Source organism: Haematobia irritans, chromosome 5 (genome assembly GCF_050003625.1).
Source record: "Haematobia irritans isolate KBUSLIRL chromosome 5, ASM5000362v1, whole genome shotgun sequence".
NCBI lineage: Eukaryota > Metazoa > Arthropoda > Insecta > Diptera > Muscidae > Haematobia > Haematobia irritans.
Window position 1 is genome coordinate 69,056,349 of NC_134401.1, and position 27,255 is coordinate 69,083,603.

At 33.2% G+C, this 27,255-nt stretch overlaps 3 protein-coding genes across 3 annotated transcripts in view; 1 reads left to right on the top strand and 2 right to left on the bottom strand.

Moving 5' to 3' along the window:
- Nucleotides 1–27,255, top strand: part of dgo (ankyrin repeat domain containing protein 6 diego) — a 185,300-nt gene that overhangs the window by 133,126 nt on the left and 24,919 nt on the right. The gene's annotated exons all lie outside the window — the stretch shown is intronic.
- Nucleotides 1,523–2,910, bottom strand: LOC142240571 (myb/SANT-like DNA-binding domain-containing protein 3). The gene is made up of 3 exons (XM_075312266.1): nt 2,363–2,910; nt 1,965–2,029; nt 1,523–1,904 (listed from the first exon to the last, which is right to left on the bottom strand). The coding sequence occupies exons 1-3, from the start codon at nt 2,745–2,747 to the stop codon at nt 1,608–1,610; spliced, it is 747 nt and encodes a 248-aa protein (XP_075168381.1). The 5' UTR covers nt 2,748–2,910; the 3' UTR covers nt 1,523–1,607.
- On the bottom strand, nt 20,642–26,244 carry LOC142240569 (uncharacterized; the record flags this gene model as incomplete). The annotated part of the gene is given in 3 exon segments (XM_075312264.1): nt 20,642–21,365; nt 21,925–25,809; nt 26,191–26,244. Coding segments are annotated over 3 exon segments (4,157 nt in total), but the record flags the coding sequence as incomplete, so codon positions are not given.

The following is a 27,255-nucleotide window of genomic DNA, read 5'->3' on the forward strand; positions in this document are numbered from 1 at the left end:
TGGATACAAGGTATCAAACTACATGATGACTCCCATAACGGAAAGCGAAAAATTGTACAATGAGTCACAAATAAGGACAAGAAATGTTGTTGAAAGAAGCTTTGGAGTTTGGAAACGTCGATTTCCAGTACTATCTATGGGTCTGAGGTTAAAATTAAGCACCACAATGAGCGTGATTATTGCGTGCGCAGTGTTACACAACATTGCTATAGTACAGAAAGAGGCCGACCCTCCCGAAGAACACTTACCCTTGCCTGTCGAGACCTGGAATGAAGATGAATCATCATTCGAAATAACAGGAATGCTTATGCTAGAACAGCATTGATTTCCAGCTATTTCGGAAGGTACTTTTTATTTGCAAATTTTTATAGTTTTAAACTAATATTGTACATATTTCAGCCTTTAACAAAAACTTCAAAATCTATCATTAGTACGAATAAACGTTTAATAAAAACTTAACATTTGTTCTTCAATTTTTTATTGTACATATTTCAGCCTTTAACAAAAACTTAAACATCTATCATTAGTATGAATAAACGTTTAATAAAAACTTAACATTTTTTCTTCAATTTTAAATTGAATAAAAGTTTTGGTTTGATTACACAGTGCAACACAAAAAATCCGAACAAAAAATCACTTATCCTCGATGAGAGGATGTCTGGATTTTGCTAGATCGGTTGCCGTTCGTCTTTTATGAGCATCTCAAGTTTTGTCGCCAACTTCGATTTTGAGCACTGTTTGCAATTTTCGTATGACCATAGCTGGAAAAATGCTTTGAATTCATTTTTGAGGTATTCATAATAGTTGAAGCTCTTGACTTGGCCAACAAAAGTGCTGGATATAATAAGTTAGAAAATGTTAATCTTCATGCTAAAAATCGCAAAAATGTCGATAAAATTGTCACTTTTGTCACCGATTTTTCGGTTTTTCGACTACAGCTCCTGAACTATGAAATTTTGAACAATTTTGTAGTACACGCCAAATGCATATGACCACTTCTTGTTACGAATTTTGCCATACTAATGTGATTAATATTAATTCTTAACAACATCAATAACAAAAACGACAAATACACTTTTGTTTTGTTGTTTCGTATACAAAAAACGAAAAATAAAGAATAAAATTGCAAACAGAATATCAAGGAGTGGTTATATGAATTTGGCATGTACTACAAAGTTGTTCATAATGTTATACGTTTTGTCCCTTAACTGTTTGGTAAAATTTTCAACAGTTTAGGAACTATAGTCGAAAAACCGAAAAAATCGGTGATAAAAGTGGTAATTTTATCGACAATTTTGAGATTTTGAACTTGAAGATGAATATTTTCGACCTTAATATATATTTTTATTGGCCGTGTCAAGAGCTTCAACTTTGCTGAATACGTCAAAAATGAATTGACAGCATCTTTTGAGCTATGGCCATATGAAAATTGGAAAAAAGACAAACGGCAACCAATCTGGCAAAATCCACAAATTACTTTTCTCCTCTCATCGTGTACTCTCCACTGGTATAAGTGATTTTTTTTTGGAGACAAAAAGTGGAATTTTGCGTCATAGTGTTATTATACTTACAAACTAAATAATATTGGGAAAAATACTTAGTAAAAATTACATTGTGAGGCGACGTTTTTTTTCTTCAAATTCCAACTGAAGTAGTTCATTTTTGTATTGAATTGACTGTAGTTCATACTTATGCTTCTCGTCAGCTCTCAAATTTTCATTTTCATAAAATTTCTGTTGTATTTGAATTAGCTTTATCTTTTCTTCTTCCATCGTAGGCTTTCTTCGCGGGGTTTTAGTTGATTGAAGTTTTTTCGAAACTTTTTCTTTAAGTACCATGAGGTTCCACTTAGGTGCAGCGTCTTCAACATACTCTACCTCATCGTATACATCATTGGAATTTTCCTATAGATGCATATACATGCGTGAAAAACAGTAATATATTTTAATATAACTGCTTATTACCTCTTCCAAATAGCACTCAACAACTTCCGACGTTTCTTCATTGTACATAGATTCGTTATTGTTTTCTGAAATAGAAAAGACCATATTGAAAATTGCGCAAAGAAATGTAATTAATGTCATTTACGCCCTGTTCCTGTATATTGTACAAAAACACGATTGTAAGAAAAGCACTAAATTATTTTTTTTTGTATTTTTGAATGTTTGAATGTTTGTTTCGTTTGTGTGAGAATCATCGATTATCAAAAATGTGCATTTTCAAGTGGCTCAAGATTTTATTCGCTCTCGTTATATACAGGAAAAGGTCATTTATAAAAAATCTCCTCATATAAACAACTCACAATCACAAGTGTTCCAATTAGGTAGATTTTAGAATATTCATACTCAACATATTTACTTACCATCATTGTCAAAAGGGTTATATAGCCCTGTGCCCGATTGACCAATCATTCCAGAAATTTTTTCTGATATCGCTGATACAGATGAATTTGCGCGAACTCCTCCTCCGGTTCGGTATGTTTCCCTTTTTTCGGCGGCGAGCTCCACTTTTGTTTGCCTTTTTAAATTTTCATACTTGTCTCGGAGAGCCTTCCATGGACGAATTTCTCCTGTTTGACTGGAAAACTGTTGAGAAAGTTTTTCCCAAGCATCCGCTTTCTGTTTCCATGTGACGGCATCCGACTTCTTGTTCTCTAGCACGGCTTTATTTTCTTCAACGAGCTCTATGAGTAATGTTTCTTCTGTTGCAGTGAAATTTTTCCCACGCTTTCTTTTTTGTTGGTTCATTGTTTATACTTCACAAATTCATAAAACAGATGATGGAGTTGTAATATTGCCATATTTCGCAAATCGTTGCCACATTTTTATACTTAACTTTTGAATGAGTATGAGAAATCCATATTAGTTAACATGCAGTTTAAACTAACGATAAATTAAAGTACTTGTTAGTTATCACCTACTTTATCAGGACTATGAGAAACCGGCCCTAAATTTTGTGCTTAACATTTTCTCTTTAAAATGTACTATTTATATCCAATATGACTTTTTTAATTTTGTAACAAGTGCAGCCATTTTTCCAAAAAATGTTCATGCATTGGTATCTCGAAAACTAAACGTTTTTGACCAAATGTTTACTTAACATTTTATCTTTAAAATACGCTGTCTATACCGAATATACATTTCAATTCTCAAAGAAGGACATCTCGAAAACTAAGCCTTTTTGATAAAATTGTTATGTATCTTTAAAATTAAATTTTGTACAAAATGTAGCCATTTTTCCAAAAAATGTTAAATATGTCTGTTTTAAATTTAGAATTTTAGTGGGAAAAATTAAAGAATTATCGTACAAAGAAGCACCAAAATGTATATAATTGTAATTGTAACTTGATTTACACTATAGAAGTACCCGAACAGAGCTTTTGTTGCAATATGATATTTTTTCTGGAATAGTATCAAATCAAAACAAGAAAAAAGGGATATCAATCAAAGACGGTAGAAAAGGAAAATGTGAATTGGGCATTTACATCTTTTTCTCGAGAAACCAGAGATTAGCCCCATACATGTTCGATGAGATGTTGCAACTTTTTTTTTTCCTAATTCACTTATTTTAGCAATTTTTTTTAACTTTTAAAAGAAAAAAAAAAAACACTTCATGAAACATTTAATTAATAATTTAGTGCAATCGACACAGAAATTTGCGGGAACTTTTGAGAAAATAGCAAAATAAAAATTGTCTGCATCAAACCAGTAAGTTCGAAGCGCCTTTCCTACAAGTATGGGGCTAATCTCTGGTTTCTGACACTAACTCAAAGCCCAATTCACATCTTCTTTTTCTATGGTCTTTGGGTTTAATGTTCTCATCATTACCATTGATGTCCCTTTCTTCTCTTGTTTGTTTTTTTTTATTTTCTCCACGAAATCCCAATCCTTTATAAGTCGTTTCGTGTACTATACCAGAAAAATTATCATATTGTAATAAGAGCTCTGTTCCCGTACTTCTGCAGTGTAAATAACCCAGTAAGTGCTAGCAAGTTACAATGACAATTATTATTCAACCGTCGAACTGAACGGACGTGTTTTCTAATAGCGGAGTATTTCATCGTAATAAGTACTTATTACGAATTTCACGTGTGGTGGAAATAATAAACCACCATGCAGCGAAATTCAAAGTCATCCACTGGGTTGCTAACTTCAGGGCCCAGTGGACGGGTAACGACTGAAGTTATAAATTTGGGCAGCGACCAAGAGTCAGGCCCAATTAATCGACCTGTAGACGGGTCGACTGGCGGTGACACTTTGGCAAGTCGAACCTTTTCTAAGGTGACGACATCAAAAGGAGGCAATCCCTCTCGAAAGAGATTCAAGGAACGAAGAAATGCTTTGTTTATCCTAAAGAAATTAGGATCAGTCGACCCAAGCACGTTGTCGGCTAAGCAAAGCGATTCCTTAAAATGGGCTCAAGGAATTCTTGAAGCTGGAAAAAGGGAACGATCACCGGATGAGCTACCATCCTCCAAACGGGATCAAAGATCGTTTGCCTCAGTTGCAAAAGACAGCCTTGTGATGGCTATTATTAATAAAGGAGCATTGGACGGTATGATTCCAAGGCAAAAATGGGGGGAAATTGAGAACGCGATGTCTGGTGTCTACTCAGAGGTGCGAAAAAAGTTTCCCGGACCAAGTCCTCGACGGCAAGATGCTGGATGGTATCAAGGACGATATAAGTTAATAGCTTTTGCAGACCAGAGGTCTATGGATTGCTTTAAAGCTGCATTGATGCTAATTGGTGAAGTTTGGGAAGGAGCCGCTTTGGAGTTAGTCGATAAAAAAGACATACCGGCTAAACCTAGAGCACATGCATGGATACCGGCAAACCCTCCTGATCCTGAGTCAATACTAGAGAGACTAAAAGAATGTAACCCAGATCTTCCAACCGCCGATTGGAAGGTTGGTCGTTTGGATGAGGTGGATGGACCAAGACGACATGCGGTGTTTATATTAAACATAGAGTCGCTGCCACATCTAGCCCAGACCCAAGGACGCGTAAGTTATGGCTTTCATGATATCCATATGAAGGTATACAAAAGCGATCAGCCAAAGGATACCGAAACGGACAAGCCTCCGGTAGAGTCAGCAGTGAAAAAATCTCCTAGCGAAGCCGAAGGAGACATAAAACCTACAGACTATGGCGAAAATCATATGCGGGAAGTTTCTACAGGCTCAAGCCTCACCAAAGCTGAACCGCGGATTGTTGCGAGAGTCACCGAGATCTGTGAAGAGGAAGCCCTTGATGACTCAATTGAAGCGGCTGATGTGACGGTGGTTGAAAATTTGGATGGTTCTACGGTTGCTCCAGATAAATCTTCACCATTGTAAGGCCGCTTGTGCTGCCTTAAAAGTTCTCCTGATGAAAGGAGACATAGATATAGTTCTTATTCAAGAACCATACATATATAAGAACAAGATCTGTGAATTAAGCACTCCGGGTTTCAAACTTTTGCATAATACCGGTAACGATATAAATCGAGCATGTATAATTGCTAAAAACGAACTAAACTTGTTTCTGCTTCCTTCATTGAGCAATACAGACACTGTCGTAGCCAGTCTAGAGATATCCACATGCAAATATTGGGTATCTTCGGTCTACATGGGACATGATAGGGATATGCCACCCTGTGCCGTTAAGACCTTAGTTGAGGAGTCACTAAAAACAAAGACAAAACTCATTATGGGATGCGATGCAAATGCACATCATAGTATTTGGGGAAGTAGTGATACTAATGCAAGGGGAGAGTCGCTAATAGAGTTTATTTTGCGTACTAACCTCGTAGTTTGCAATAAGGGAGATGCACCAACCTTCGTCACCAGGAACAGACAAGAGGTTTTGGACGTAACGTTGGCCTCTCCGGAACTGAATGATAAGATATCTGAGTGGCAAGTTTTGAGGGAACATAGCTTCTCAGATCATCGCTACATCAGTTTCAAATTTGATGTTCATATCACCAAGATCATATTTCCGCCAAATGTTAGGAAAGCTGACTGGAATAGGTATAGGGAATCGTTCAATTTGATGATACCGGAAGTGCCGGAGATAAATATGGGCACTGTGCAAGATATCGAACACGCAGTGGAGCGGATTACTAAGGCCTTCAACATTTCACTGAAAGCTGCATGCCCTAGAGGAAAGCCAGGGGGAAAAAATCGGCCGCCATGGTGGACTACGGAGTTAAGTAATATGAGGAAATCCTGCAGGAAGCTCTTTAACAAAGCAAAGTCCACAAGAGCTCCGGAGGATTGGGACACTTACAAGATGAATATGAGAGAATATAAACGAGAACTGAGAAGGTCTCAACAAAGCTCTTGGGATGATTACTGTAGCAGTATTGAGAATACGTCAGAGGCTTCCAGACTACGGAAGGTACTAGCATCCACTAACACCGCTCCAGGTTTCATTAAAACATGGGAGGGAAATTGGACAACGTCCAGTGAGGAGACGTTGGAGGTACTTTTGGACACACACTTCCCTGGAAATCAGACAGTTGAACCATGTTCCGGCGGTGTAACAGAGGCTCAGCGATCATTTCCTATCGAGGAAATTGTGTCGGAATCTAGAATAAAATGGGCTTTAAATAGCTTTGGACCATTCAAATCCCCCGGACCTGATGGAATTACTCCGGCGGAGTTACAGGCAGTGGCTGGAAGAATTATCCCCTGGTTGACGGTGATATATAAACAATGTGTAAACTTAGCATATATTCCAGAAAAGTGGAGGGAAACAAAAGTCGTCTTCATACCTAAAGCAGGAAAAGCCTCTCACTCGAGTGCGAAGGATTTCCGACCAATCAGCTTATCCTCATTCCTACTTAAGACCCTGGAGAGGATGATAGACATGTATCTTAGAACTACCGTGGATTCAGGTTTGCTCTCAAAACGACAGCATGCATACTCGAAGGGCAGGTCTACTGAGACCGCATTACATGAACTAGTCAGCTTTATTGAAAGCTCACTATCTATCAAAGAATACACAATCGTGGCATTTCTAGACATCGAAGGGGCGTTCAATAACGTCCATCCGAGCTCGATATTAAATGGACTGACAACTCTGAATGTTGATCCAGGTATTCTTAGGCTGTTAGACGAACTTCTAATGAAGAGACGTATTTCAGCCACACTAGGGCAAGCAAACATACAAAGGTATGTGAACAGAGGCACTCCCCAAGGAGGAGTTCTATCACCTCTTCTTTGGAATGTTGCTATAAACAACCTTCTGGTTTCTCTAGAAAAAGAAAGGATAAAAGTGGTGGCATACGCAGATGATGTGGCGCTAGCAGTCAGGGGAAAATTCCCATCCACAATCAGAGATATTATACAGAGAGCTCTCCGGATGACTGAGAAATGGGCGAAAGATAATGGTCTTGGTGTAAATCCAGCAAAGACAGAAATAGTCATGTACTGCAAAGATCGCAAAACTCCCACGGTTAGGCCCATTTCCTTAGGGGGTACTGAAATTCCCTTTGGTGAGTGTGCAAAATACCTTGGCGTTATTTTGGACAGGAAGCTGAATTTTAGGCTTAATATTGAAGAGAGGGCGAGAAAAGCCACGGTAGCTTTGTACTCGTGCAAAAAGGCAATAGGGAAAAAGTGGGGACTAAGACCAAAAATTGTGCATTGGCTATACACGGCAGTGGTTAGACCTATAATGCTATATGGTGTTGTAGTCTGGTGGCCGGCACTTCAGAAACCGACTTGTTTAGATAAAGTTCAGCGTATGGCGAGCTTATGTATCTCAGGCGCATTTAGTAAGGCAGGAACAGACTCCCTTAATGTCATGCTACATCTATTGCCTTTAGACATTTTGGCCAAACAGTCAGCTGCAACAACGGCTGTGCGGTTGCGCGAGCTATCGCTGTGGTCGGAAAAATGTACGGTCATAGTTCGGTCCTCAAAGTAATGCCAGATGTGCCTAACGTAGTGGATTACACCCTGGCAAAACCACTTTTCGACAAAAAGTTTGAAACTCTAATTCCCAACAGTGAGGCGTGGTGTACACAGACCCCGGGCAATAAAAGATATATAGATTTCTATACTGATGGCTCCAAATTGAATGGACAAGTGGGGTTCGGAGTATATTCTAAAGATCTGGAAATTCGAATAGCGAAAAGATTACCTAATCACTGTAGTGTTTTTCAGGCTGAAATATTGGCAATAAGAGAGGTGGTGAATTGGCTGAGAAGTAATGTTCCAACAAATATTGGCATTAATATATACTCAGACAGTCAACCTGCAATAAAATCCTTGGACTCTGTGTTCCTTAACTCAAAAACGGCCATAGACTGCCGCAAATCTCTCAACGATATGGCTGAGCAGTACAATATTCACCTAATATGGGTGCCTGGTCATAGGAACATACCGGGGAACTGTGAAGCAGATGTGTTAGCAAGGCTAGGAACTACCTTACATATTCCAGGGGAACTAGAATCTGTTGGTATGCCTCTGGCCACCTGCAAGCTCTTACTGCGTGAGAAGGCTGTTATGATGGCCAATATTCGATGGGAAAATTGCAAGGGTTGTAACGACACCAAGCAAATATGGCCCCATTTAAACTTAAACCGCACACTAGATATGCTAGTGTTCTCAAGGCGTCAGATAGCACTCCTAATATCTGCTATAACGGGTCGCTGCCTGATAGGCGAATTTGCAAAAACTATAGGTGCGAAGTATAATGACTATTGTATAAGCTGTCATGACGTGGAGGAAAAGGAATCAATTAAACACCTCTTGTGTGAGTGTCCTGCTTTTTGTGTAAGGCGCTCAGCTTTCATAATCACAAAAGTCTTCATTAGAAAAGTATTTGTGAAAAGCGAAAATTTGAAAACAAAATTTCCATCAAATTTTTACAACGGGCCCACTGTGCCAAAACTAAGCCGCGTGCGATATAGAGACTAGGCTCATTGGAAAGGGCTTGAGCTCAGCTTTCATAATCACAAAAGTCTTCATTAGAAAAGTATTTGTGAAAAGCGAAAATTTGAAAATAAAATTTTCATCAAATTTTTACAACGGGCCCACTGTGCCAAAACTAAGCCGCGTGCGATATAGAGACTAGGCTCATTGGAGAGGGCTTGAGCTCAGCTTTCATAATCACAAAAGTCTTCATTAGAAAAGTATTTGTGAAAAGCGAAAATTTGAAAACAAAATTTTCATCAAATTTTTACCACGGGCCCACTGTGCCAAAACTAAGCCGCGTGCGATATAGGGACTAGGATCATTGGAAAGGGCTTGAGCTTAGCTTTCATAATCACAAAAGTCTTCATTAGAAAAGTATTTGTGAAAAGCGAAAATTTGAAAACAAAAAATAAATATATATATATATATATATATATATATATATATATATATATATATATATATATATATATATATATATATATATATATATATATATATATATATATATATATATATATATATATATATATATATATATATATATATATATATATATATATATATATATATATATATATATATATATATATATATATATATATATATATATATATATATATATATATATATATATATATATATATATATATATATATATATATATATATATATATATATATATATATATATATATATATATATATATATATATATATATATATATATATATATATATATATATATATATATATATATATATATATATATATATATATATATATATATATATATATATATATATATATATATATATATATATATATATATATATATATATATATATATATATATATATATATATATATATATATATATATATATATATATATATATATATATATATATATATATATATATATATATATATATATATATATATATATATATATATATATATATATACACATATATATATATATATATATATATATATATATATATATATATATATATATATATATATATATATATATATATATATACACATATATATATATATATATATATATATATATATATATATATATATATATATATATATATATATATATATATATATATATATATATATATATATATATATATATATATATATATAGTCGCATCGCATTGTATGAGGACAAGTTTTTTATACTTCGTATTGTTTGAGGCCATTTGCATTGTTCGAGGGCAGTCCTCAAACTTTTTACCAATATATCGCATAGTTTGAAGCCATGTATTGTTTGAGGTCACAAACAAAAAATTGCCGTTTTTTAGATATTTTAAAATTTTCTTAATTTTTTAAGTCGTTGTATTCTCCATTTTCTACTATATGTACACTATTTCATTACTTTTTACTTGTTTTAAAGATACTAAAAAGTGGAGTGGTGTTGCCACACATCTTCACTTTTAACGCCGTTCAAAGGGTACAATTTCTGCAACTTGGGACTCTCTTACGTCAAAATACCCGAACATGATCCATTGTATATGTAACAAGAATTCCAAATAACCCACATTCTTAATTATAATATTATTGACAAAGAAACGACAGGGATTTTTACCAATATAATAAAATTGTTTGAACATTTGCTATGTTTACGGAATTTCTTCTTTACTGTGATGCGATGGGATGCGAAGTCAGAGTTGAATGGTATTGACCATAATAAAACTGTGTGCCACACGCGCAATAAAATTGTCGCATTATTGGAGGAAATGTTTCCGGCACATGATATCTATCGAAGAAGCGATTAGCTACACAAAATTTTGTAATTTAACTTATTCGATTCATGGTATCAAAGATAAAATTTTTTAGGCTAAGAATACGATTTGGTTATGCAAAATATCACCGAAAGTAAAGTTATCGCCCAGTAAGCGTGGTTGATGTGTATTTTTACCTTATCTTAGAAATAAACATCTGATCATTTATATCAAAAACAAACATTCATTCTTAGCACAACTTTTTTTACTGAAAATACCTAAAAAATACAAGTACTATAAGCTAACCTACCGAAAGTATATGTAGAAAAAGTGGCCTTAAAAAGATGCAGATTATAAGTTCCGCTTTCTCAAGTGAAAACAAATTATAAGCTCCTATAACTTGGATTTACTGGTTTACCGGCCGAAAACGAGCTTGTTTCGACAATATATCTGTGGATTTATGACAAAACCCTATAAGTCTAAAAACTCAAGTTTATAGGAGAGCGAAAATACACTTTAAGGGGTCGCAAAAACGTCTGTAGGAAAGATCTGGAATAAGTTTAATATCTATGTGATGACCTATTCGATAGCTTATTTTTAAACTTTTCCACAACCACATAGCACCCTCCGATTCAGAGAAAATTGGGAATTACCGACTTATGTCGTTTTGTCATATGATATTTTATTTTAAAAGTAACATATCTCTATTTATGGTGTTTTGTCACATTGAATCCCTATCATATTCTGTCTAAAAAACAACATAACTGAAGTTAAATATGCATTTATTTTTATTTGTTTTTCGACAAAATATCATGACTCGAAATGTTGTTTTGTAAAAGAAAAATTGGCCAATTACACTAACTTTAAGTCGACTTATGTTGTTTCGTCGAAAGAATCATAAAAGTATTTCGATTTTATTTTACAACATATGTTGAGATATGTTGTTTTGTCAAAATTAAAAATCGCGGCTTATGTTGTTTTATCTCCCTATCTAGGGCAGATATCGAAAATCTGTCAACACAGAAAGATGCGCCTTCAAAAACCACATACACATCATTTTTGAGAAATTGTCCTATATATGGGGTTTTGTCATAAGTTCACAGATATTTAGAAAAATTAAATGTTACTCTGCCGCTAAAGTGAAACATAATTGCAATTGTAACATTGAACTTTCATTTTTTACACAAACAAATTGGAGCAAATAACACTTCAACTTTAATCCAGATTTTGTCAACATTTAGCAGAAATATATTCCGGCTTTTTGTAATATTGCAGTAATGAGCTACTAAAAGTCAAGAAAACAGATATTTATGCCATGGTATGCGTTCTTTATTTAGGCATTCAAAGACAATTCAATTTTCAAATAAAAATGTTAACATAAAAACGAGATAATTGAGCCCTTCAATTTGGCGATGACTTCCTCACTAGTAAATTTGAATCGGGTCCTTTGAACCATAGTGAGGTGGTGAGTTGTGATCCGCTTAATGTCGAGGAACTTTTTTCGCAGTTTTTTAATCCAGCGTAGCAACGGCGTTTTCCTTTTATCGTCCCGCCATTTTCCATCACCTTTGCTGCCGATGAAAGAAACCACCATCCAACGACCTGTCCCATTTTGAGGGATTTGGATGACTCATAACAACCGACGAGATGACAAGTTGGCGATGGCTAGTTCTGTTGACGGTATCCATCCAAGGAGAATTCTACGAACACAACCGACAATCATGGTACATACGGATATAATGTTTCATTTTCTAGAATCTGCTGCCACCAATAAATACGACCAATTCAACTTTTAATACCGATATGCTGTTATATTTTTATAGAATCACCAGTCAATTTAACTTTTATTTTTTTTTTTTTTTGTTTTAAAGTTGCTTCTATCTTCTCTGTATAGAGTTTGTCGAACACATATTAGCTCCGTTCGTACCCGAAATTTTTGATAATTAAAAGTGGGTACTGTGTTCGGTTTTCAAGCCGAAGAATCACTATTTCCCACGGTCGAAAAAGAATCATTGCGGTAAAACACGATAGTGTGAAATTCTTATAAATATAATATTTTTCCGTTTATCTCATCACGTTTAAAATAATTTTTTCATTAATAAAATGTTGATGTTGATTTGCACCTAGCAATTAACGTATTACAGCGTCTATCAGCCAGTGCTTTTATTCTCGATGGAGACACCGTGTCTGGAAAAATAACTATCTCTTCATTCCATTTGGATAGTCAAAAATTGTGCACCATACCTTTCACAATTTTAAGCGAAATACTTAATTTTCCGCACTTCATTATTGTTTTTATTTACATAAATAATATGAAGCTAATTGCTAGTTGGTGTTTCACAAAATTAAAATGGCTCATGTAACAATAGTGATGGCAAATTACTTTCATGTACATTTTGTACTTTTTGATATGCTTCCTCCATCACAGTTGGCGATTGTTGTAGTGACATTTACGAGTCTGTGGTAGCGGTGATGATGAAATGGAACTTTGAAATGGTGACAAGTATGTTGCAGCCTCTATCAGCCAGTTTGTTTATATAAGGCAAATGACATTTAAAATCAGGGTAGTAGAAGTACATTTTTAGTTCCGAAAAATTCATAAGAGGTGCAGAGCGGTTTTTATAACAAAAATGAGCTTTAAGTGAGTATTAAGTACAAGCTTATCCGCTAAAGTCAAAACTACATCAGTACACCAAGACATAAAATTATACAGATTTGTTGTTAATTTTATTATAACATGATGGGGAATAGCCCAAAGCAAATTTTTACGAAGTTTGTATCCCTTAAAGTGGATTAATTCAGAAAAGTAATTGTGAAAAATGACGATTTTATTATTATTTTATTATTTATTACAATCATTCTGTGCGTAAAAGTTTTAAAAGGTCTGTAAATAATAAACAATTTATTTGAGGAATATTTGGAACATATATTAACAATTTTTAAAAGCGAATAGCTGGTTTAAAATTTGTGTACACAGCCCTGTTTTTTGTTGTAGACTTAAATAAATTTTTCCTACCGAAAATTTCGCTAGAGGTGCATACCGGCCTTTAAGGCCGGTATGCACCTCTAGCGAAAAATTTCATTGCCATAAGAAATGCATTGCTATTTATGCTAACGAAATTTTCGGTAGCGTTCAATTTCGTAAGCTGGTACGCACCTCTAATGAAAATAACAGGGTTGTCAAAAGCATGTTTTGGCAGCAAACATTTAATTTATTACAATCATTGTGTGCGTAAAAGTTTTAAAAGGTCTGTAAATAATAAAAAAATTATTTGAGGAATATTTGGAACATATATTAACAATTTTTAAAAGCGATTGGCTGGTTTAAAATTTGTGTACACAGCCCTGTTTTTTTGTTGTAGACTTAAATAAATTTTTGCTACCGAAAATTTCGCTAGAGGTGCATACCGGCCTTTAGCATAAATAGCAATGCATTTCTTACGCTAGAGGTGCATACCGGCCTATACGCGGGGATTTAGTGACGTCTCCAATGTAGTTACTTATCGCAATGGTAAGCGACTACTTGTTTGTAAAAAATCGCCATATTAGAAAGTTCATTAGCCATTCCATATTCACATTAAACCCTCAAAATAAAATAAAATTAATATATAAAATAATGTACTATAACAGTACACGTTTTTTAAATTAATTTATTGCGATTCATTCCACCGAATGTATATTGCTATTTGTACACCTCCATTCATAGACAAATACGGAAATTTGAAGCAGGGAAAATGAGGATGTCTATACAAGGACAATAAAAGATTCCAAAACTACAAAAATGGCACAAGGATCATTGTGATGATGTGCAAAAATGAATTGTAGTTATTTGTGTTTAAAATGCTGTTTTTTCTTTTGTCATTACGTTTGAATTGGAAAATCAAAATAAATAATACATTTGAAAACAAATCTAGTATATCATTTTTTGCCAGAAAGATCTATTTTCGGTGTGGCAGACCCCTAAAATTTTCATATATATTGGATTTAGTATCCATCGCACATAATCATCCAAAAATATTATAAGTTCAAGTTAGCCCTTTTTGGACGTCCATACGAGAATGCCCCAAACCCCGACCGATGGCCATCACACTGGAGTCTGTCCATAAAAGAAAGTCCCAAACCCCGGCCGAAGGCCGTCCACCTATACATATAATTTTCAAGGGTCGGTATCTCGAAAACTACGCTCTCCCGACAAAATTTTTACTTAATATTTTCTCTTTAAAATGTACTATTTTTAACAAAAATGCAAAAACAAACGCAATTTCATTCACTTTTTGGATGTCATAACGTAATATATTTTGAGTGCAGTGTATAAGTATGTCGGAAATACCTAGTTTTAGAGATATCGACATCTGAAATCCCTTATTTTTCTTTATATTTTTGTAAATTATAGGTGGATATTAAGTTCGAGATTAGTTTATTTTTTCACTAAAGTGAAAACTGAATCAGTAAAAAAGGCATAATAAAAAAGGCAACATATTTGTTGCAGATTTCATTATAACATGATGGGGAAAAGCCCAAAAGCAAATTTTCACAAAATTTGTGTTGCTTCAAAGTATTATTAAAGAAATTTAATCGTAAAACAATGGCATTTTTAGCGGCTAAAGTCGAACTTAATACCCACCCTATGACAGGAATGTTCCATGAAATGACTTGAAATAGGAACGACGCTGGCATTAGTCCAAGGATCATCCAAGTTTGTGAGGGTCACAATTGTTAAGTTTAGTGGTAAATAAAATAAAACATTGTTCTTGAATGGTTTCTATTTAAAATAAATGGAAATGAAAATGAAAATGAAAATGAAAACATTTCATTTTCAATCTATATATATATATATAAAATTCAAATGGTTTCATTATTTGTATGTTCCGAGTTGGCTCCGAAACGGCTGAACAGATTTACTTGAAACTTTCAGAGATCGTGGGGGGCTCCCATGTGGTGAAAATAGGGTACCTCATTTTTTGACACCTGGTCGCGGAGAGGGACCTCCCCTTTGTCCGACTTTTTGAAAATTGGATCAAAGTTGACCAATTTGCTTGAAATTTTCATTGAAGGTTGGGATTGGAATCTAGACAAAGAGCCGCAACTTTATTTTTCGATATTTAGTCGCAGAGGGGGACCTCCCCTTTGTCCGACTTTTTTTTAAAGTACAATGAAAAATTAAAATTCTCAAATTTATCTGAGATTTACAGAGAACATACAGTGAGGTTATGAAATTAATATGAGGTAACTGATGTATTCTTATGTGGACAGGAAGCGGACCTCCCACTTTCCCGACGTTTTTTTTAAGTACAGTGAAAAACTAAAATTCTCTAAATTATCTGAGATTTACAGAGAATATGCGGTGGGGTTATGACATTAATATGGGGTAACTGATGGGTTCATATGTGTACGGAGAGGGGGGCCTCCCCCTTGCTCGACTTTTTGAAACTTGGAACTAAATCATTCGAGTTGCTTGAAAAAAGTCCCCCGACTAAAATTTTACGGAAAAATGGGTGAGATTATGTAATTTATATCAGGTTCCTGACTAATTTGTTAATATTTGGTCGGGAAAAATAAAAGGGCAGAGGGAGACATCCGCTGCTCTTAAGTACATACAGTGAAACAATTGGACTTTTCGAAGTTACTTTAAATTTACAGAGGACGTGGGGGAGAGGTTATGATATTAATATTGGATACCTCAATTTGTGATAATTGGACGGAATTTGCCCTGCTTTTTGAAAATTGGGTTTATAATTTGCTTCAGTTTTTCTGGGACGTTTACACAAGATACGCTACATCAATGTTCGTTATTTAGTCGGGGGAGAGGACCTACTCAAAAACTGAAAAAAAAAACAAAAATTCTCAAGTTTTCTTGAAATTTACAAAGCAGTGGAGGAAGGTTATGAAATTATTTGGGTATTTGGACGGGGAGGCGACCTTCTTGCCCCACAATTGAAGGAAAGTTTCAAGATTTTCTTGGAATTTTCAGGGAAGGTTAAGTGTGTTATTCACTTCGATGTTTGTCGATATTGTATCGGGGAAATTGACGAACCTTTAAAAAGATAGAGCAAAATTTAACCACATGAAATTTGAAAGGAATGTGGGTGGAGGTAATTAAATTATTACATGATTTTTAAATTAGTACATGACCGTTGGATAGTTCGTGAATTCCGTGGTTTACCAGCTTCTGATCGGAGTGGAGTGATGGTGGGGGGAGGGTTCCGTTTTGTCATTATTTAAATTGAAAGTAGAGGATTGGCATCCAACGTATAGGACACATAAATTTCCTTTATATGTTCGGCAAAGGTATGTTCTCCGTATCCAACATTTTAACAAATTTACAAACCGCACTTAAAATTCACAAAAAGTATAGAAGATTGTCCAACTACTTGATTAGATAACATCAATTAAAAAATTGTGTGTAAAAGGGGACACCCTCTCCCCGACATTTTTAATACGGACCGTTTTACATCTGCATATCCGCCATAGTTCCATCTATAAACGAAAAAGCAAGTAGTCCGATTTGTTTGAAAGAATTAATCTTTTTTCGAAATTGTTCCTACAAATACTCTTCGGAAGGTGCAGCGAAGAGGGCCGGTTTCGCTAGTTTAATATAAATATCACATTTTTACATATCGTTGAAAATTTTATTAAAATTTTATTTCTATAGAAAATTTTGTCAAAATTTTATTTCTATAGAAAATTTTGTCATCATTTTATTTCTATAGGAAGTTATTTCAAAGTTTTATTTCTGTAGAATATGTGTTTACCATTTCATTTTTATAGAAAATTTTGTCAAAAATTTCGATAGAAATACAATTTTGACAAAAATTTTTCTGTAGAAATAAAATTTTGACAAGATTTCTATAAAAATAAAATTTTGGCAAAATTTTATAAAAATTATTCAAAATTTTGTTACAATTTTATTTATCAATCAAAAATTCTACCCATCTACAAAACAATAAAAAAGTCAACGCTTTCTGGTAGAATTCTACCAATTTTGGCATCGTGTCTACTACCATTTCATTTTTATAGAAAATTTTGTCAAAAATTTCGATAGAAATACAATTTTGACAAAAATTTTTCTGTAGAAATAAAATTTTGACAAGATTTCTATAAAAATAAAATTTTGGCAAAATTTTATAAAAATTATTCAAAATTTTGTTACAATTTTATTTATCAATCAAAAATTCTACCCATCTACAAAACAATAAAAAAGTCAACGCTTTCTGGTAGAATTCTACCAATTTTGGCATCGTGTCTACTACCCAATTTTACTGCTTGAATATTTAAAAGTTAATTTTACAAGGTGACCGAACTCACATTGTCATATCTCCAGCATTTGAAAAACGATCACCAGTCTCTTTGTGTTGTACTTTCAAATCTTGATCATATTGCAGCATGATTTGAAAAAAAAAATTTAAACAATTTCTGATTTCCCACAACTTTGCTGAATATCTCAAAAATGGATTCACAGCATTTCTTTTTTGTTGAGCTACGGCCAGGCTTCGGGCTGGCCGAACTTACGGCCGTATATACTTGTTCTTTATTATTATTTTTTTAAACTTGTCACAAATGTATTGGGAATTTTTGTAAGGAATTTAAATTTAAATTGGGGATTTTTAGAAAAATAGTGGCAACACTGCTCCCACCGACTCTCTTATTATACTTTTCCAAAAAAAACTTTTTTTGAGTCAATCACGAAATTAATTGATCCAATTTATTTTTTAATTGAAATGTCTTCAATCACAGAAATGATGGTATCAATTAAAAAATTAATTGATCCAATTAATAAATTAATGTATACTATTAATTTTTGTGATTGATTTTTATTTCAATTAAAAATTTATTACATCAATTAAATTTTTAATTGATTTTTTTTTTAATTCGATTAAGACATTAATTCGGAAAAAATGTCGTGATTTTTGCTTTTGTATTCGCCATGTTCCCTGTTTCCTTTAATTCTCTTATCATCGTCAATCTTTGTGTAGACATGGCAGTTTTACTAATGTCTTTGCTATCATCTAATAATCCTCATAAATATTAAATAGATTAAAAAATATTTCACAATTGCCTTCGAACAATGTTTTCCCTATGGCCTTTGATATACATAAAAAGCTTCTTTAAAATATCCTTTAACAATTTATTAAAATTTTTAAAATAGTCCATAAAATCCATTTTGCTATGGTGTACTCATCCTTTGGTCACTTTCATCTTCATCATCATCATCATGTATAATGACCTATAAATAAATAATACTTCATACATATGAAAATAACTTTAACACAAATATAGACAGAATAAAAGTAAGTAAATATTTTAATATTTTGTATAACCTTTTTTCTATGGCAAAACTACTATGCAGACGGACAGTTAATCGATTAAGACTTTAATTTTATTTTATTGCCCCTAAAATATTAATGGCCAGTTTCTCATCCTCCGATTAATTTTAACCGGTGGATAGACCTCCGGTTAGTAAAATTTTTGTATGGGATCAGCTGTTTTATCGACACGATAAATAATAACAAGACATTGAGAAACTGGCCCTAAGAGAGGGACAGCAGAAAAGTCTGCTAAAACAGCAGAAAGTCTGCTGAAAAAGGGAGAGCAGTCAATATTTGCTGAAATAGCAAACATTTCCTGTTATTTTTTAAGCTCGATTACAATAAAACATGTTTTATTTTGGCTGAGACAAATTAAAGTGTTAATTTAGGAGCTATACTAACTTAATTAAAACAATATTTTATGAATATCTATAGAATTTGACTAAAAATCTGAATAATTATCGAATTGAGGCATAACAGCAAAAAAGTACAAAAATAACCAATAACTAGTTTAGGTTCTTAAATATGCTTTGGGGAAAAATTTATACCCTAAAATTTTTTATAAATAGTTGTTCATTAGTCCCTGATGTACAAAAATATAACAGCAGACCGACTGCTGTTTTTAGCAGACTTTTTTCTATGAGTGTAGTAATCCATCTGAGTCTATTTTGAATTTTTTGTATCTTACGTCCTTTTTGACTTCATATGACGATATGTCAATACATTTGTAATCGAAATCCTTATATATAATATGAGTTCCGCATAGAAAGCCTAAATGAAGGCTGGAATAACTACTTGAACAATATAGCCTTTTTTTAATAATAGTTACAGTTTTTGTTACCATTTGTTACAATTTGCCTCGAAAGTCCAAAAGCATGAGCTATGTTTCAGATTCATAAACATATTTTTAAATTGTTGAGGATAAGTAACTTTACAACTTACCAGATTCCAATTAACTTATTTTTCAATTGCTCAATTTGTAGAAAGAAATTTTTTTGAAGATCATGAAAGTGTTTTTCGTGTTTTTTTTTATTAAAAAAGAGTTCAATATAAAGCAGACAAATTATCTCAATTGATGCTTTAAATTCAAAATGTACACTCGAGTAGAAATTATATCATATTTGAAGTAATATTTTTTTGAAAATAAAATTCAATTAACCATAGTTGAACAAAAATTCATTTTAGGTAAAGATGCCAATTTTTAAAAACTGAACATCTTCAATGAGAAGTTTACTACATTCTTTTCGTTAGAGAATTGTTAAACAATAAAAACGTCAATTATTTTGAAGTGCATGAGAAGGTTTATATTTATAAAGTTTATTTAAAGTTTGATAGGAAATTATTACACATATTAAATGAATGGATGAATAGAAGGATATTTTAATTAATTAATAAAATACTTATAAATGAGATCTCACATAACTCAAACCAGCAAGTACATATGTAATATTTTGGTTCTTATATTTAATTTTATCTAACTTTAGTGTGTACTGAGAAAAATCAAATTAAACATTTTTTTCATTTCAAATGAAATTGTGTAGATTATATTCACTAATTGCTTTCGATTTTATTTTATCTGGTGAAATCATCATCATTTCAAAAACCTGTATGCAAATATGCCAAATAATATTGCGACGGTTGTAGTTTCACCAGATAAAAAATATGAGGAAAACAAAACAAAAAAAAAATTAATATAGTATGAAATGTTTCATTTCAAATGAAACCTTTAATTATATGACTAGTGCGTGTTTTAATTGAGAAAATACTTTTTATATGTCTGATATAACCCAAACCAACATATACATACAATATTTTAGCTCTTATATTTGCATTTAATTGTATTTAACGATAGTGACTTCGAAGTTCATTTTGTATTTGGTCATTTTGTATCTGGTGAAATAATCATTACAAAAACCAATTTGCGAATGTTTGTTCGGGCATGAGTCTAATTTTCCATAAATTTTGCGTTAAATTGTGTTTCATACTTCCATTGAAATAATCAATTCAGTGTGTTTAATTTTAAGATTATATATTACAATTGATCAAAAAATTCGCAAATCGATTTCAGCGACGATTGTAGTTTCAACAAATAAAAACAACTATGAGCAAAATGAAAACTCGGAGTCAAAGTTGAATACATATTCAGTACGGATTTCTGTTGAAATTTAAATAAAATGTTTCATATCCAATGAAACGTTCTAGTTTTTGTCTTTTTTTGATTGTATTGTGTTGTTTATCCAGGCTTTTACTTGCTGCGGTGTCCTTCCTTTTAAAGCTTCGTGCTTCCTTACTGCCCTCAAACATTCCCTTGTTCTGGGTAGTTTCGTTAGAAGCATGACATCTCCAAATTCGGAAAATATTGCGTCCTTTTCAGCTGCACTCCATCTACGCCGAGTAGTTTTGCCATAAGGTGATGCTAAAAGTTAGATAGTATTAGTAAGTGTTGCTAGTAATAAAAGATTTTGAATTATAGTAAAAGTATATATAGTATTTATAGTAAATAAAGATATTTTAGGGATGCAATTGTTAAAGTGAACTTGTTTCCCTAAATATATTTATTATATAATTTTAGTTATTTAAAACACTCAAAAAGTCACTGTAAAAATGCTTATTTCAAACAAATTTTCAATCATTTTTCAAAGATATCATTAGAATTCAATTTGAAAAATTGTTGAGAATAAAATAGATAGCAAAACACATAAAATTTATACAAATGTATTTATTTTTTAATTTTATTTATAACTTAAAGTGATATGATCCAATGCTACGAGTCAAAAACTTTATTTTCTTTAAAGTGTGTACTTAAAGAAAAGGAAGCGTGAGAAATTACTGTTTCCGCACGATAATGCGGATTTACTGCCGACTTTTAGACGAAGTAGAAAATAGGTTTGAAATAATGTGTATATCCAAACAATTCAGCTCCAATATTTATTGTCCATAGTGAAGGTGAATTGTATTTGGAATATGTTACTTACTGCTTCTTCTTTTTTTTTGAGACCCGAAACTGTCATCGGTATATTCATTTTTGGAAACGTTCTCTTCAGATGCATCTTGCATTCCGTCATTGTCGTTTTTTTTCTCAATTCTCTTCCCGCTGGATACATCATTTCCTACACCCATGTTCTGATTTATCAATTCGGTTCGATTTGTTTTTTCCGGAATCTCAACTTCTGCCTCTTCGCCAATAGCCGCCGTCAAAATTTTCGATACACAATAAATTTCCGCAGCTGGCACAGTCTGGCGGTAATGCGACTTATGGATGTCCTTATGATGTCCCATGAAATTAGCAACTTTATCCACTTCAGCGTCTTCTGCGTTTATTACGGAAACATATGTAGCAAAGTGTTTGCGAAGTGTTGTCCCTCGCAAAGTATTTGGCTCTTCAGCACCACACTCTTCAGCAAATTTTTTAAGAAGTTCACAAGCTCGGTAATATTTTTTTGATGTTGGTCCGGCAGTAGGGTTGGCGAAAACGTATTTGTTATCTTCTGTTAATCCGGCTTTCGATCGATACTTCAATAATGTGTCCACAGCATTCATCATTATGGAATCTAACAAAATTGGCACACCACGACTTAATTTTCCCCTCATTTCGATTCGTACAAATTTTTGCGCATGTTCAACACTCTCTATGGAATTCGTTTTTAACAGCTCTTTTTCCATATTGTGGGTAACAGATTCTCTTTTGGTGTAATTGGAAATTTTAAGTTTTTCGATTTCGCCAGCCCTACGTCTATTAAATACTTGAATCAGAGTCAAAGAAGATTGTGTCAAACTTGCCCAATATTTTAATGAGAATTTCTTTTGTAAGGAAGTAACGCTTTTTTTTATTTTGCCCAGCAAAAATTTGTATAATTTGTTTATATCATCTTTCTTTGGCAACACCACATTTTTATCACGCTTCATATTCGTCTGATCTTCCAAAGCTCTTTTATGCACAACTGTGGGGACTTCCTCTTCCCACAAAAGAATGAAGTCTTCCACTTCCTTCTTCTTTTCCTCCGATTGAATTTTAATATACTCAGTCCTTAATTTGAATGCACATTTTTTTAATACTGCTGAAAGAGATATGGCAGTTTGAGGATGTTTGTACCAACCTAAAGCTTGGTCCCAGCTTGAAACATCTCGTAGTGCATCTATACATTTATCATGAAGCTGGGGTTTGAAAACGTCTTTGAGTTCTTTTATGCCACGGTCATGTTTCTTCATTGCTATTTTAAAACGAGCTAGTAATCGTAAATGTGCTCTCACCATATCGAAGTTATGAGAATCTGTATAAACATCAGTATATTTGTCTGCAAGTTTATTGCCATATTTTATAATTAATTCGTCATGTACAAGTGCTCGCCGGATTTTATCGTCGTTTAACTTGGGTAAAACTTGCGTTTTCATTATATCATTTGCTTCAGGATGGCAATACTGCGTTAATTTTCGACTTTCGATATTTGTTGACTTCGTTTTTGTAACACCTCCACATATGCGACGATGAACGCGAATTGATTTTTTGGAGTAAAATCCCTTGCAGTCTTTACAGCACACATAGTCGTAAGCTTTATTCTTGAAATTTTTTTGCTGATTCCTTCTCGTTATTAAAATGCCCCCATTGTATTCGGACCGCGTATTGTACAAAAAATCACCCTTCTTTCTCAATTCATCTATTATTTTTATACGTTCAACACTCTTCTTCGGCATTTTGGAAGCTAGGTGAACTTTGTTATCATTTTTGTGTTTAAGAAATATGTGTCTGGCAAATTTAGTCTGTAGAGTTTTACAAAATAAACAAAAGTGTTTTTTGGTCTTCTCCTTTGTATGTGGAACGCTCAATTTTTTTAAATTTATGTTATCATTTATAATAGATACATCTACATTTGGTGTTGAATCAATTGATTGTTCGGGTAGGAATTCAGATGGTGTTGTCTCCGCTATCGAAGTCATATTTTTTGAAATTTCGCTTGAAGTCAATATGGAAGCATCGTTTTTAGCCAAAGCAGTAGATATGATGGATTTTTGAGGCACTTGAAATATCTCTGAAGGGTTTTGAAGATCTAATTGTTCTTTGCAATGTGAATCAACAATTTCATTATAACGAGGTGTTTCACAAGAATATTTAGGAGCGCTATTTGGTGTTGAAGAGCACATTACGTTCGAAGATATTGTGGTTGAAGTTGTTGAAAATTCAGTTTGGACTGTGGTAGAGAATTGAGAAGATCGACGTGGAAGATAAAGTGAATCGCAAAGGTGGTTCGCTGCTTTCTCCTTCGTCTCAGGAACACATGTATCTACATTCGGTTTTAGATCAATTGTTGTCTCGGCTATTGAAATCATATTTTTTGAAATTTCGCTGGAATTCATTATGGAATCATCGTCTTCAGATAAAGAAGTGGATACGCCGGGATTTTGACGCACGTGATATATCCCTGAAGTTTGACGAGAGTCACATAGATGTTGAGGATCACTTTTTGGTGTTGAAGAGCACATTACGTTCGAAGACATTTTAGTGGAAGCTGTTAGATATGCAGTTTCGACGGTGGCAGAGTGTTGGGAAGGTCGACGAAGAAGGTACGGTGTATTGCGATGATGTTTCGTTTGTTTCTTCTTCATACGCGCAACAACTAAATCTACATTCAAGTTTGAATCAATTGTGTTTTCGGGTAAGATTTCGGGCGATGTTGTGTCCGCCATCGAAGTCAAATTTTTTGCAATTTCCTTTGAAGTCAATATGGAAGCGCCGTATTTAGACAAAGAAGTAAATATAATGGATTTTTGCGGCACTTCAAATATCTCTGAAGAGTTTTGAGGCTTTAATTGTTCGGTACAATGTGAATCTAAAATTTCATTATAACGAGATATTTCACATGAATGTTTAGATGCGCTATTTGGTGTTGAAGAGCACATTGCATTCGAAGACATTTTGGTTGAAGTTGTGGGAAATGCAGTTTCGACGATGGTAGAGAATTGTGAAGTTTGACGTGGAATATAAAGTGAATCGCAAGGTTGGTTCGCTGCTTTCTCCTTCATCTTCGGAACACATATATCTATATTAGGTTTTGGATCAATTGTTGTCTCGGTTATTGAAATCATATTTTTTGAAATTTCACTAGAAGTCATTATGGAATCATGCTTTTTAGATAAAGAAGAAGACACGTCGGTTTTTTGAGGCATGTGAAATATCCCTGAAGTTTGACAACGAGATTTAAATAAATGTTGAGGAGCACTTTTTGGTGTTGAAGAGCACATTACGTTCGAAGACATTCTGGTGGAAGTTGTTGGATATGCAGTTTCGACGGTGGCAGAGAGTTGGGAAAATCGACGAAGTAGGTACGGTGTATTGCGATGGTGTTTCGTTTGTTTCTTCTTCATACGCGGAACATCTAAATCTACATTCAAGTTTGTATCAATTGCGTTTTCGGGTAAGATTACGGAAGATGTTGTCTCCGCTATCGAAGTGATATTTTTTGAAATTGAAGTCAGTACGGAAGCATCGTTTTTAGACAAAGAAGTATATATGTTGGATTTGTGGGGCACTTTAAATATCTCTGAAGAGTTTTGAGGCTCTAATTGCTCATTGCAATGTGAATCTAATATTTCATTATAACTAGCTGTTTCACATGAATGTTTAGGAGCGTCATTTGGTGTTGAAGAGTACATTTCGTTCGAAGACATTTTGGTTGAAGTTGTTGGAGATGCAGTTTCGACGGAGGCAGAGAATTGAGAAGGTCGACGAAGAAGGTACGATATTTTGCTCGAGGTAAATTTGGATTCATTGTGTTTGGGTAAATTAGTAGATACGCCAGGTTTTTGAAGCACTTCAAACAACGCTGAACGATTTTGAGGCTCTGTCTGTTCGCTTTTAGGTGTTTCTATAATGCATATTAGAAGGAAAAAATACCTTCAACTTTCAAAGAGTAAATATAAAAACTAAAGTTTTTCACAAACAATCAAGTTATGGTAGTTGTACTCCTAAAATCTCGTCTGTTGTCTTTTTATCTTATCAAAAAATAGAAAAGTTGAAATCGACTTTTTGTAGTGTCCAAACTTCACTTAAACACTTCTGATTGTTTTAAAAAAAGAAGTCAAATCGACAAGATTGATTGGCCACTCAACATATGTCGACACTTTCAAGTTTTCTAAACTTCGAAAAAAGCGAAACGTAAAAATTTGTAAAATCCGATTAAGTTGAGAAGATAAACTATTTACTACAAATTTTTTGAAATACAAATAAAAATTTTGGGCGCACTTACCTTCTCCAGTTTTGGTAAATTCTTCTTTCTTTTGAACCAAAACTGACCGAACATCTGAAATTGTAAATAAGTAACGAAAAAGACAATTCTGTTAAGCCTAATAAAAACGATGATTCATGATACAAATAATTTAGTATTTTTATGAAATTGAAGGAACATTTTTTCTCTTGTTAAGAAAGTTTCATATTTTGGTGGAAAAAGATTGGATTTTAAAATTGTTAAAATGTCTTTAACGCTATACGAATTTCGTGCCATGTGTAATTTGAGATAAATTTATTCATTAGAGAATATAAGCATTATGAATACAATTTAAGCAAGTTTCACCCATTCCAGAAAAATATAAACTATTTTAAAATTTAGAAAAATTATGTACTTAATATGTATAAAACTTTTTTTATTTATAGTTTACGCCACTAAAGTATGCAAAATTTTTCAACTAAGAAACCTTTTCTCACATTTGGCAAAAATTTACTAAAATTAACAAAATTTCATGATCTAAACGGAGCACAGAAAAAATTGTGGTTTGTTATTTATAATAATAAAATGTTTGCTGCAATATAATGAAGTAAGTGTCTTTACAACAATTCAGTTCAATATTATAGAAATAAATAAAAAATGACCACAAATCTGTTCAATCGAATTGCAGTTTATGGTACTACTTCAAGTTAATTAAAGAAAATGGTGATGTTAAATCTACTTAAGTTAGTTTTATTGACGAATTTTTTGTGGCAGTTATTACAAAGCAATTACCTCTCAGAAAGTTCAAATTTATATCCCTATGATAAACAACATTTGACGTCAATTTTCTGTTTTACTACTAATTATCTCGTTTTTATTAAAGAATAGACATAATTTCTTTATTTATGAGTAAATTTAGTAAAACCGTAAAATTTGCATGTACAGTGAGCAGAAAACAGTTGTATACCAATTTGAAATAATTTATGAAACGATTTGAAGCATATGAAGTAATTATATATTACTTATACCTTATGCTATGTTCCCACCGACTCGTTTTCCTCATTCGTTTTTCCAAAACATTTCACCGTTCACACCGGGTTGAGATGT